At 44.6% G+C, this 13,389-nt stretch overlaps 1 protein-coding gene across 2 annotated transcripts in view; it reads right to left on the bottom strand.

The window, feature by feature from the left end:
• fam171a1.L (family with sequence similarity 171 member A1 L homeolog) overlaps positions 1–10,871 on the bottom strand; it is an 84,117-nt gene extending 73,246 nt beyond the window's left edge. Inside the window, exon 1 of one of the 2 annotated variants that reach the window (XM_018266644.2) lies at positions 10,544–10,871. Coding sequence is in view for 1 of the 2 variants with exons in the window: in NM_001095187.1 (NP_001088656.1) it covers positions 10,544–10,652 (109 nt within the window). In the remaining variant the exon portion in view is untranslated. The remainder of the gene's footprint in view (positions 1–10,543) is intronic. The other variant, NM_001095187.1, reaches the window with a different exon arrangement.
• Between the last annotated feature and the right edge of the window lie 2,518 nt (positions 10,872–13,389).

Raw genomic sequence — 13,389 nt, 5'->3', positions numbered from 1 at the left:
ACATCAAAAGGTGTTTGAATTACACAGCTAACATTTCACGGCTGACACTGATAAATAGGCCTAATTTGATTACAGCTAATTCACTTCAAATGGCTCTAGGGGAGAAGCCTTTCCAGACAGTTATCAGCCACATGGGTCTCTGCATTATTTACAAAACTGTACAAACAGCTGAAAATCTCCCCATCGGCCACTGCCCTTAGGTTAAGGGCACACCTGGCGATTCGGGGAGATTTAGTCGCCTGGCGACTCATGTTTGCGACGTCTAATCTCCCCGAACGCCTTCCCTCTGTCTTGCGCCGGCTATAATGAAAAGTCGCCTGCGGCATGGCACACGCCGCACTTTGTATTCCAAAGTTGCCCGAAGTTTCCTCATGAGGCAACTTTGGACGACTTCGGAATACGAAGTGCCGCAGGCGACTTTTCATTGTAGCCGGCACAAGACAGAGGGAAGGCGTTCGGGGAGATAATCACCGCAAAGACGCCAGGTGACAATCTCCCCGAATCGCCAGGTGTGCCCTTACCCTTAAGGTAGCAATATGACCCAATATACCCCCCTTGAGGTGGGCAATATCAGGCTGATCCAATCGTGGGTCCTAGGGCCCAACAATCGTCTCATAATGAAAGGTATATGGCGGTCGGACCGCATCAACGAACAGATGTGAATTTTTACCCCTGCCCGATCGACAAACAAGAATTTGCTGCCCTGCTGCACCTCTTGTGCTGCACGGTCTGCACCAGAATAGCTTGCTTCAGCTTGGGTGAAGGCCGATGCAGCAGATATCGGTGCAAAATCGCACATTTCAATGCTGCCATGCCCGTACCCAAAACCAGGCAATGTGTTCAGATTCAGGCACATCAAGCAGCAGAAGAGGAGCAGATTCTTGGCCTGTGGTTCTCCGCAGGCCAGGATCTGCCACATCTCACACTAGCCATAGGTTTATGCCACACTGAGCTGAAAATCAGCCGCTACACATCAATCAGCAGGTTGAGCCTGGGTGCAGGCACACACTGCTGATTTTTGTGCTGAAATGCAAAGTCTTGTGTTTTGGTGTCGAAGTCTGCCAAGTGTGCCTGCACCCGGGCCAATGCTTTCTGTCTCGACACTCATGCCCAGGTGTATGGGGCAGCTGCCGACAGACCGAGTCGGCAGCTTATCAGCCCGTGTGTTGAGCTCCCCAACGCGCTTTCCCGATCGATATCTGCCCGAAAGTAGGGCAGATCTCGATCGGGCAGGTTAAAAAATCCTGTCGGATCGCTGCCGCATCTCTGCGGTCCCACGATCTGACCGCCCGTTCTCCTGCATTTTGATCCAATCGTTGGGCCCTAGGGCCCACGATCGGATCAGCCTGATATCGCCCACTTCAATGTAGGCTTATCGGGCAGAGAGACACCTAGGCCAGGGCTGAGAATTTTCTCCTCTGCTATTCAATGTGTACCCAAGAGAGATGGAGATCTGCATATTTCAGATCTGAACTGAGAGATTTTAGATTTAGTTTTGAAATCCCCCACTGCACGTGAGCTGAGGCAATGTATTTGAGTGGAAATAGCAGCAGAGGAGAAGCAGATTCTCAGCCAGCATTTGGCCCTAACCAAAAACTGTAAAATCAATCAATATCAGCAGAAAGAATATAAAACCGGTCAACATGCAACCCTGCATGATAGAGCTGCCACAGAACTACAACTCTCTAAATCCCATGTTGAAATAAGGGTACTAGGAGCTCTCTTTCTGTCACTAGTACAGCTCCATAGTTTGCCTTTGCAATGCTAACCAAAGTAACATTCTGCCCAAAATGCATTTGCTGTATTGTAAGCCAGGGTGTCAAGTGTCTCACAACCCCTGAAACATAAATATTAATAACCCCAACAGCAGCATAATTACCTGTCAAGCTCTTAGGGTGTCAGATGGCCGAATGGCGACATTAAGTGCAATTAAGTAAAAGGGAGAAGTGGCATTTTAAAGGTTCTTTCTCCAAATTAAACAAAAGGCTTGTTGAGATTCCTGTCACAGGGTAACAATGTATAACCACCAATCTGCATGTCCACTTTGGCTGCCGGTTCTTTTGCTTATTCTTATGTTTTAAAGGCATTTGAATATGAGGAAATAGGAAGAGGATGAGGATTTCAGGCTTGACTCTACCCTCACAGTCTCTCTCCTTGCAGGGCTGTAGAATTACAAAAGAGCTGCAAGAGCAGCAAAAACCAGCAGTAAGTGCTGAGCTGCCAAAGGGTCGCTTTACCCAGCAGCCAACAAATAATAGAGGGCTACAGTACATTGTTAGGCTAAGAAAGGAATAGAATGCAGTTCCCAGGGAAGTAAAACTGTCTAAACTCTCAAAACATGCAGAAACTGATGACTGGTATTATTCTACAGGTAGGGGATCTCTTCTCTGGAAACCGGTTATCCAGAAAGCTCTAAATTACAGGAACGTTATCTCTCATACTCCATTATAAGCAAATAATTATAATTTTGAAAAAAATATTTCCTTCTCTTTAATAATAAAACAGCACAATGTACTTGATGGGAACTAAGCCGCATGAATCCATTTTGGTGGCAAAACAATCATATTGGGTTTATTTAATGTTTAAATGATGTGACAGGGTAACAGCACCAAAAAGAAGGGAGGTCATTATGCATTTTGTACCTTTACAGACACTTAGGGGGTTATTTACTAAACCCTGAATGCAGAGAATTCAAAAAATTTGTGTTTTTTAAGTATAAAAAATGAATTAAAAAAAAAAAAACACATTTTGAAATTTATTATACCCCGAGTATGGGAAAAAGTCAGAATCCAAAAATCCAGCATCTCAGACCTGCCGAGTTTGCATATAAGCTAATGGAAGAAGTCCCAAGATCTGCTCTGGGTTCCGTGCAATAATCCGAAGTTTTAGGGTGGAAATTCCGAAAAAAATTGGACAACTCAGATTTTTTCCCTGAAAACGAAATTTTCAGGAAAGTGGATTGATAAATACGGAGAAAAACCCCGTACGGATTTGGTCTGAGTTTTTTTTCAGATAATACGGAGATAAATTCGGACTTATAAATGGGCTTCTTAATCATAGTCTGTTTGCAAGATTGTTCCTTGAGTGCCTTCAACTACAAAACATTCTGCATATCGGGTCCACATATATACATATATACATACACACATTATATTATATATATATATATTATTTTTATAGCACTCATGTTGTTTCAACTGTTGCAGATTCTACCCTTTCTCTCTTGTTGTTAACATATTTTCAGGTGAAAGCTGCATGCAAATCTCCCATGTCAGTGTTTACAAAGGTTTCCTAATGATTCAAAACCAGCAGATCAGTCACAAGGCTCAGAATCAACAGGCTTTCTTTGATATGATCGCACATACTGTTGGTCAAATGGGTCATCATCTGCCCATGAGTTACAACAACGCTAATCAGAAACTTGGTAAAATTGTGCATGATTTGTACCCAGTTCCTTGTGGGAAAGGTTCAAGTTTTATTGGCATATAGCTGTTGTGTGTGGGAACTTGTACTGTATTTATATGCTGCCATTTCAAAAATCTGTAGTCTACTGAACATGTTTATGGCTGTCAGTTTAACAATAATAATATATTCCACCAACACAATCAGTGGGACATTAAGAATTAAACTTTCTCTCCCTCTATGGGCAATGACACACAGGGTGATGCTAGGGTCTAAGGCTAGGGGCAGATGGAACCGAAATCAGCCCGCGGAAATCCAAGGCCGATCTCAGCAGGCTGATGCCGCGCAGTAATCGCTTCATGTCCGCCTGCGTGCGCTCACATGCAGTGGAGTGGAAACAGTGGTCCACCCATATTCGAAAAAGGAAGCATCTTTGGGCCGACCTCCACTTCACTCTGCTCCATGTGACCATAAGCAATTAAAAGTGGCTCCGAAAAATGGATCAGGGATATGGAATGGATCCACTTCTCTCAGCCTGCAAAAATACGCAGGCTGAAAGCAGCAGAGCCAAGCTCCATGTGCCCTTAGCCTAAAGCTCCCCATAGATGCGATGATTCTTCTTGCCGAATGAGAAGTCCGACCAATCCTTCGAAATTATCGTGCGGTTAGTGGGATTCGAACGATCGTACATCTTATGATTTTTCGCCCAACATCTGTTAGGAAATTGATTGGCCAGTCAAAAAATCTTTGTCGGCCCCAGTGCAATCTATCTATGTTTGCAGGGCCAAGCAGGCAGGTCCCCTTTGTTTTAATGGCAAATTGGTCTTTTTAGCTGATGGTCAATTCGTAGTCCGTAGTTCAGAGAAAATCGTGGTCTCACGATGAGGATCGGATCTTTTAAAAATCTCAACATCTATGGCCAGCTTAAGAGTGAGGGTCAAATCCTAAACGCATATCAGTGTAACTGCTCACAATGAACAAAGATATTTCACAAAGACCCTTACGTATGTATGTATGTGTGTGTGTACCAATTCATTCTCTTCCACAATTAGTTAAACAAGTCTATCAAATGCCACAGCGTACACAGCCATGATAGGCCATAAAACCACCCCCGGAATAACAAGATAGCTGGACAATGAGATGATTGTAATCTTTGGAAATGCACATGTAAATGTTGCACACATTCAACTGTATCTGCAAAACATTTTGCATCCCTTTGTGATCTTTAACCATTAGCCCTTTTCTGTGGCGTGAATCATGCTTTGTGGCATGCCACAGACCACAGCTGGATACCAGCAAATTAACAATGTGCTTGCTCTAATTAAGTGTACTTTTTGACTCGCCACCACCACTAATTGCCACCTGAAGGCAATTACTGTAATGTTACATACAGAATGCCAACGTTTGCCCAAACTTACTAGAAGTGCTGGTTATCAAAATGTATTTTTAATGAGCAGACCATAATTATACTGCCTGCGCTCTAAGCTACTCCCATTCATTAGTATGAGAAGTGATCAACAATCTCTGGTTGCCATGTTTAAGGAAAACATATGAAATTAGAACAGGAGATTGGCAATGGAACAACATCAGAGCCATACTGAGAAGGCAGTGTTGACTTTTTAGGGCTATGGCACAAAAGGTGATTCAAAACGGTTTTCTGCTCAGGGTATTTCTAACTCAGTGGGCATCTAAAAGACTATCTGAAATGCCTCCACTCATGCCTCCAACTCAAGTTGCACTCACAGGCCAGGCAATGGGTGCAGGTATCACAGAAATGAACATGGGCTTCTCTTTTCCAGAGTAAAGTTGGTCTAGACAGACAGAGTCAGACTGGGCTGGCAGGACATCGGGAAAAAGCCGGTGGGCTCCACAGGCCCAGATTCGTTCCCACCTTGCCTGGCGATTTCCCCCCGCCTTGACAGACAGAAGAAAATCGCAGTTATGCACTGGTCTGGACGGGGTGGAGGGAGGTTGCGGGCGGCTGGCGAAGGGGGGCCCCTGGAGTTGGCGGGGGGGGAAGTCGGAAGCCCGTACCCCTGATAAAGCAGCCCTGGTGGGCCCAGACGCCCCCAGTCCGACACTGTACACAGACCACAATAAGCACTGCCAACTCAATCCCTCCAGACCAAGTCAGCAACGTATTGGCCAGTGTATGGAATATGGATATCAGTCAGACAGGTTTAATAATCCAAGTTTAATAATCCCGTGGTGCAGGCAAGAGGAAAATTATGTATAACCTCTGTAAAGTACTGCAGAATATGCTGGCACCATATAAATAAAATAACGGACTTTTGCCTGTAGCCAGCAGTCTAGGAGTTTATGTTTTATGGGAGAGCATTTCCCACAGGGCTTTGCTGACATTTGCAATCAGTGTGTCATAAAGCTATTGTACACATCTGATCAGGTCAGCCCTATCCAAAGTAAAAAATGACCCACCAAACTTTCACTCACATTTTACTATGTCCCAGCATTCAGTGCCTATCCAACCTTTCCAGCCTTGTCAGTTTGTCGATTCCTGTTAAGGGCAGGTCGGGCACATACATAAAAGTCTCTTTTTATCCAGCCTGGAGTGAGAATTAGTGGTTTAGATACAGTACAACCATCTGTGCAGGTACAGCTAAAAATAATAGGAATAACAGATTAAAATGCTTCACCTCAAGTGAAACTGCGTTGAAATTCATAAGCAAAAGGGAAATCAAGTCATAAACCAATCCATAGTTTTTTGGGCTACTGACCAATATCATATAATGCTGAATATAAAGCTTATTTTGTATCCAATGTAAAATATTAGCGGACCATACACATGCCAATACAAGGCGACAACATGTACCACCAGGCCTAGTTGCCAGCTTATGTATGGAGCCAGTCTATTGGCCTGCTCAAGACAGATTTAAAAAAAAACAAAAAAAACAAACCACATTCATGTGGTTCTGATCACTGGCACAGGGACCAAACAGTTGCATCAGGCCCATTTGGCCCATGTTGTGGGATCTAGAAGTATAAAGCCAACCTAAATTTGCACCAAATCATCTGAAATATGAACTGTTGGAGGTGTGCTGATAGGGTGTGTACAGATTTGGTAAACAATCTAATCCCTGGGAGAGGATCAGTTACTGTTAAGTGACTCATACTCTGTTACACACAGTTCCTTGTTACCTGGAGTTTAGGAAAATGAAAGTTCATTAGGTAGAGCGCATTTGAACAGGTAAGCTATAGAAACCATTTATATCCCCATTGCTATAAACATTAGTAGTGTTTCTGAAGCAAACACGCAAGTTTTACCAGTGCAGAACAAGTCTGTATTCTATTTTCATTGCTTTAAAACTTATTTTTTATGTTACTGTTCCTTTAGTTGAATGGGCAAGCAAGAGAAAGTTGGGGTAAACTATCAAATCGGAATTCCTTACCCCCACAATATTTTTGCAGAACAGTGCTGTACATATAGTAGTGACTACAAACGAGATTACTGGCACACAAGGCATGTAGTTGCAGGGAAACCCTTGAATTTTGAATAATGCGGAAGTACAACATTTCGGGGCCACACCCCTTTATCAAGCAACATAGAACATTCAATGCAAAGGAGAGAGAACTGGACATTAATAGAATCATTAGTAGAGGTATATTGCATTTGACATGGAGAACATAGGAGAAGAAGGGGGAGACGACGATGACACAAAGAGAGCCTACACGGCAGAAGAGAGAGAACTGTAGGGTAGGCACATCTTGCAAAAGATACCTCTAGGTCTGGATGTCAAAAAGTACATTAGCAAAACCTGCCATTTCACCTCTTGCATTGGTTGACTATTCAGAAAGTCCTCTGTAAAATGCATATATTTTTAGCAACAGTATCCCTTTAGGTCAAGAGCAGATAGAGCACTGGCTACGCTACCCCAAGCCTGTGAATTTTTTTCAGGCTGAGAGAAGCGGATCTGCTCAGTGTCCCCACCTCCATCAATCTGAATAAGCCAGTTGTATGGAGCTGGGTCATCAAGCAGATCCACTTTTCTTAGCCTGAAAAAAAAATATGGAGGCAGATAGCAGCAGAGCAATCTCCCTTGGCCTTAAGCTCCTAGTCATTAAGATAAACTGAGTGGCCTTATCTGCAAAGAAACTGCTGAATACTCCCAGGTGTACTGGAAAGAAAAAATACATTATTATATTATATTTAGAGCAATGTCAAAACTTTAGTGGAGAAAAGGCCAATCTGCTGCCACCTGCCCTGTCTTAAGTATTTATGGATAGGCATGGGATCAGCTTGCCAGTACACACACAGGGCAGATTTCAGCACAAAAACATGAAAGTATGCATTGATATGAGCAAAAAAACTACAACGGTGACACTGTCCTAATCTTTAAGTGGAATTGAGACGCAAAGTACATCATCAGGATAACTAAAGTTCAAAAAATCATGCGAACTAAAGGCCTAAAAGGCGAATTTGTTTTTCTTGATGGAATCGGTAGGCCATTGGCCCATATGTAAGTAGCAAAGATGGGGGAAATAACTTGGCCCATGTTACAAGTAAGCAACAAGAAAGACTGTGTGCCCCAATACTACAGTACAGGTATGGGATCCATTATCCAGAAACCTGTTATGCAAAAACCTCAGAATTATGGGAAGGCCATCTCACGTAGACTCCATTTTAATCAAATAGTTCAAATATTTAGAAATGATTTCCTTCTTTTCTGTAAGGAGAAAGCAACACATTTTACTGGATCCCAACAAAGATATAATAAATCGTTATTTGAGGCAAAACAATCCTATTGGGTTCAATTAAATGTTTAAATTATTTTTTAGTAGCTCTAAGGCAAGGAGATCCAATTTACGGTGAACGATATTATCTGAAAAACCCCAGGTCCCGAGCATTCTGGATAAAAGATCCCATACCTGTACAAAATATTAACCTATTAGTAATACTATCCAATGGGTACAGATAACCATTATACTATGAGTTTAACTTCCTCCTTTCTAAAAATGCACACAGCATTCCTCCTATTGAGTTGAAACACAAACCCCTCTCGTGCATCCTTACGTTAGGCATCTAAAGGGTTTATGCTGATAAAAAAAAATATATGTAATATGCACTATGTTCCAGTAAAGAATAGGAAAAACCCCAAACACACAGTCATTGCTTTTCTGCTTTATGGCAGCCAAGGAGTTATTACATGAAAAAGGGATCAAATGGAAGTGTTGAGGTTCTAGAACATTCACATTCTACATAATGAGATCATAAGGAATTCCAATATATATTAGGATGAATGCCAAAAGAACTGGGGGGAAAAAAAGGGAAGAGGGGGGGCAAGATTCAAATAAAAACACAGGAGGTGTCAGTGAGAAAACCAGATAGAACTCTACGCAGAACTTTCCACTCCAGCCTCATTCACCCTCCAGCCATTCACGTGATTTCAGTCATTTGGTCCAGCCAGTCAGACGTGACACTGCCCCATACGTGTCTGAGAACTGGAGGCCCTGGCACACCATGTAATTGCTATGTGCCTTACACTTAAAGTTTAATCACACTATTACTAACTACTGTAAAACGTCTTTACTATTTACATATTTCACAGCTCTGTACATACATCAGACATAAACATACAGATTTATACAGAAGATAAAGGTGGAATTACTCATCACTTGCTTATGTGCTGATGCATCCTTCACCCGCTGACATGGCACTTTGGCTCATGAAATGATGATAAAAGGACAGATCATGAAAGATTTGATAGGACTGGAGGATGGTCTGCCAGAATAAACCTTCAACTGCCGATGTTTGAAACTGCCCGGTCAAGAATCTGGACCCATGTGCCTAGTATTGGGAAATGGCAGACTGAGCCATTTGTAATATTTTGTAAATGTTGTTGCTCCATGGGAGGGAGACAATATGGTAGAAATGACCCTTTATCCAGAGGTCCTCTAGACAGGACCTGTAGCTTGGTGGCAATTCCCATTTATTTACCCAGTCTGCCATTAACCGAGGAAACTTCGGGCTACTTCGGAAAACGAATCGCTCAGAGTGCCATCCCAACGTCGATTTACATTCCAGCCGGCGGGAAGGCAGTTCGGGAAGATTAGTCACACCGAAGAGATTTGTGGCCGGGCGACTAATCTCCCCGAATCTGACCGTGCGTCTCTGCCTAGAGGCCTGGAACATTCATGTAACCCAAAGGTTGCGGCGTGCTAAAGAAATGATCAAAGAATATAATGAACGCCATTTTATTTTATCAATATTTCATCCTCAAGGGGCCCCTCTCATGCTGGGAGCCCGGGGCAAACATCTCTCTGCTCGAGTCTAAAAGCAGACGTGCCAGGCATAGAGGGGCTGTGTGTAGGGTTACCACCTGGATAGTATTTTACCAGTCTTCCTAGTAATACTGATACTTAATGTCAATGTTACAGATGAAAAGTATATGGTGAAAGGGAGGCCTTAATATTCAGGTCATGTACATCTTTATTATGTGGGAAGTGCCTGCAGCTCTGTGGGCTTATATAGTAAGCGGCCAATACCAATGCGCAAGGGTATGGGGCTGGCAGCCTGGATAGAACCAAGCTGGAAACAAGAGAAATAATTCACAAATCATCCCATTTAGAAAAGCCCATCACCATCCTACAGCATCTGAGCCTGAAATAAAACAGCAGCAGCCTCTACCACTTTCCCTGCATCCGGATCAAGTTTAAGGCGCCCCCCCCTTCCTCTCATATTTTTTGAGTGGAACTGGGAGGGTCAGACCCATAAAACAATCTCCCCCCGCAGTTTCCATTTTAGCGGTTTTCACATAAGGGGAAAAAAACCCTCAAAGCAGCAGGTTCTCGGGTTTCCACTGCAGCAGCACAAAGTTGCCTGAGAAGAAATGACACAGGAACAATGGGAGGAAAGAGCCCAAATCACTGAGCCCCTTTTTCCTCTCGGGCACGTCCACTCTTAATCACCCCTGTCATTTAACCCTTCCCCGGGCTGCTGGGGGCGTAACCTTGGCACTGCATGGGCTAATATTCACAAACAACACAGAGTAGGCATCCCAATGAGTGCCCTAACAAGCAGCGTGCTTCCCAATGAGGAGATACCATTTCCCAACGAGGAGATACCATTTCCCCTCCCCCCTTTGTTTTGTTAGGGATAGCACGACCTGTACCCCCATACACCGACCTTGAGCCGCGGCTGCTGCATTGTGCTCGTGCGAGGCTTTGCTCCCAGCTCCCCATACGCTGCAGCTCAGCACACAGAAGAGAAGCGCCACAGCCGTAGAGCCGCTCATGTCCCCTCAGTCTCCAGAAGCGCTCGCCAGCACCCGCAGGTGCCCAAGAGCATGTAACCGATGCTGCACCCGGGCTAGGGTGATCCCAATGCTGCATCAGGGTCCGGCACAGACCTCCATGTTGCTTTGTGTGTGTGTTGCAGTGAGAGCTCGCTGTATTGTGTTCCCCTCCTCGCATCCCCCGCTCCCTCCTTTCCTCCTCCCTCTCTCATTACAAATGTTCAGGCAGCTTTAACTCTTCAGTGCAAGGGAGAGAGGGCTAAGGAGCCATCTGCTGGTCTGGCCGGGCCAACTCTCAGGGTTGCCAGGTGTCTTTTTTAAAACCAGCCAAAGTCAGCTACACAACCAGCCCAAAACTAGCCAAGAGGCACTTCAAAACAGGTCTAGACCGAGAATTAAAATAGGCCCTGGCATTTCAGGTACACAGAGGCCCAAACAGCCCCCACCAGCCCACTAAATACTGACTTTCTATGGCATTTTATAGCAGCCCCTCTGGCATTTGCCAGAACCCACAGATTGCCAGTCCGGGCCTGCTTCAAAAGTAGCAGTCTAATATGTGCAGTGAAAAAAAGCCTAAATAATACACGAATATATATGAAGATATGGCTTTTTTACTTTTTTTTCATGAAGCAAAATGGGACAGATGGGGGGCCCAGGAGCAGGACCGCCATCAGAAATCGCAGGGCCCCACACGACAAAATTTCCTGATCTGCGGCCACCTCAAGCCCCACCTACAGGTCCGCCCCCCACCACAGTAAAAAAACAAAAAAAATATTGGTGGCTAGGGTTCCCACATGTTAATAAAAAATAAAAAGATATTGGTGGTCAGGGCCCCCCATAAAAATAACATTTGTGGCCAGGCCCCCCATTAAAAAATATTGGTGGCTAGGGCCCTACATGAGAAAAAAAATTGGTGGCCAGGGCCCCTTAAACGTCCATGCTTTCCCGAAGTCAGCAGCTCTCAGAAAGATGGGGGGCCCCAGGGGGCCTGGCGTGGCCTGGCCCCCCTTACCCTCGGGCCCCCTACAACTCTCCCCCCTGTCCCCCCCCCTGATGGCGGCCCTGCCCAGGAGGAATAGGGGTCCCATACAATTTCAATAAAGATTGGTAAAAACGGTTCAACCTTTTTAGGTGGCCAGCAGATGTTTGCCCCAAAATTGTCTGAAATTGAGGTCACCAGAAAATGCAAGAATGCTTAAAGGGAAACTGTCATGGGGAAAAAACATTTTGACATTTTTGTCAATTTCCCAGCTGCCCCCAGTCATGTGACTTGTGCTCTGATAAACTTCAATCACTCTTTACTGCTGTACTGCAAGTTGGAGTGATATCAACCCCCTCCCTTTCCCCCCCAGCAGCCAAACAAAAGAACAATGGGAAGGTAACCAGATAACAGCTCCCTAAAGGTGGCCATACACGGGCAGATAAAGCTGCCGATATCGGTCGTTTGTACCGATTTGACAGCTTATCTGCCCGTGTATGGGGGCTTCCGACGGGTCTTCCCGATCGATATCTGGCCACGATATCGATCGGGAAGGTTGGATTTTTAACCGACCGACCCGTCGGAGCCACTTGGCGCATCGTAATTCGATCGTTCGGCCATACGGCTGAACGTTCGAATTACCCCCGATATAGCCACGCAGTTTAGTGGCATATCGGGGAAAGATCCGCTCGTTTGGTGATGTCGCCAAACGAGCGGATCTTGGAGTCTATGGCCACCTTAACACAAGATAACAGCTGCCTGGTAGATCTAAGAACAACACTCAATAGTAAAAACTCATGTCCCACTGAGACACATTCAGTTACATCGAGAAGGAACAACAGCAGCCTGCCAGAAAGCATTTCTCTCCTAAAGTGCAGGCACATGACTGGAGGCAGCTGGGAAATTGACAAAATGTCTAGCCCCATGTCAGATTTCAAAATTGAATATAAAAAAAAAATCTGTTTGCTCTTTTGAGAAATGGATTTCAGTGCAGAATTCTGCTAGAGTAGCACTAATAACCGATGACATGTTTTCCGATGACAGGATCCCTTTAAGCGTGACGGGAAACTGGGGTACTGGGCCCAAAATCTGGTAACTCCCGTTGCATGCTGGGTATTGTAGTCTTACGTTGAACTTGGAAGTTGCAAATTGGTAAACAAAAACTACATTACCCAACATGTCTGCATTTGGATACACAGGCTTTTCACATTAGGGCAAGAAAAAGCTTTGGCTGGTTTCCAAAGTACAAACCAGCCAAAGGTCCAAAAAGTAGCCCAAAACCTTACCTTGGCTAGTTTGTACTTTTGAAACCCACCAACCTGGCAACCCAGGACCAACTGCAGCCACAATCCAGGCATGCACATCCTAGTACCTCTGTCCTGCTGATGATTTATGGATCTGCAAGCTTTACATGGGAAGCTCTTATTGAATTACAAATCCCAGACAGCTAAGGGTTATGCATTTACACACCCAAGGCATTCTAATTGCTAGAACCTGCCATCTAAGGGAGGAACTCCATGGGCGGTTTCGGCGCGATCTGGCGCGCTGTGCAAAAACACAGGTGTCACGTCGGATGCGACAGAAATAAGGTAAGAGATGGAAATGTCGGATAAACTTGAAGCGTTCATCCAACGGAACACGACGCATCGGCTGCATACGATCAACGCTGCGACACAATCCGACAACGCTATTACTTACCTTATTTCAGACGTGACGCCTGCGTTTTTGAGCAGCGCATCAGATCACGCCAAAATCGCC

Source organism: Xenopus laevis, chromosome 6L (assembly GCF_017654675.1).
Source record: "Xenopus laevis strain J_2021 chromosome 6L, Xenopus_laevis_v10.1, whole genome shotgun sequence".
Classification (NCBI taxonomy): Eukaryota; Metazoa; Chordata; class Amphibia; order Anura; family Pipidae; genus Xenopus; species Xenopus laevis.
The sequence above is the reverse complement of the archived record's forward strand: the minus strand, read 5'-3'. Positions and strand labels throughout refer to the sequence as shown.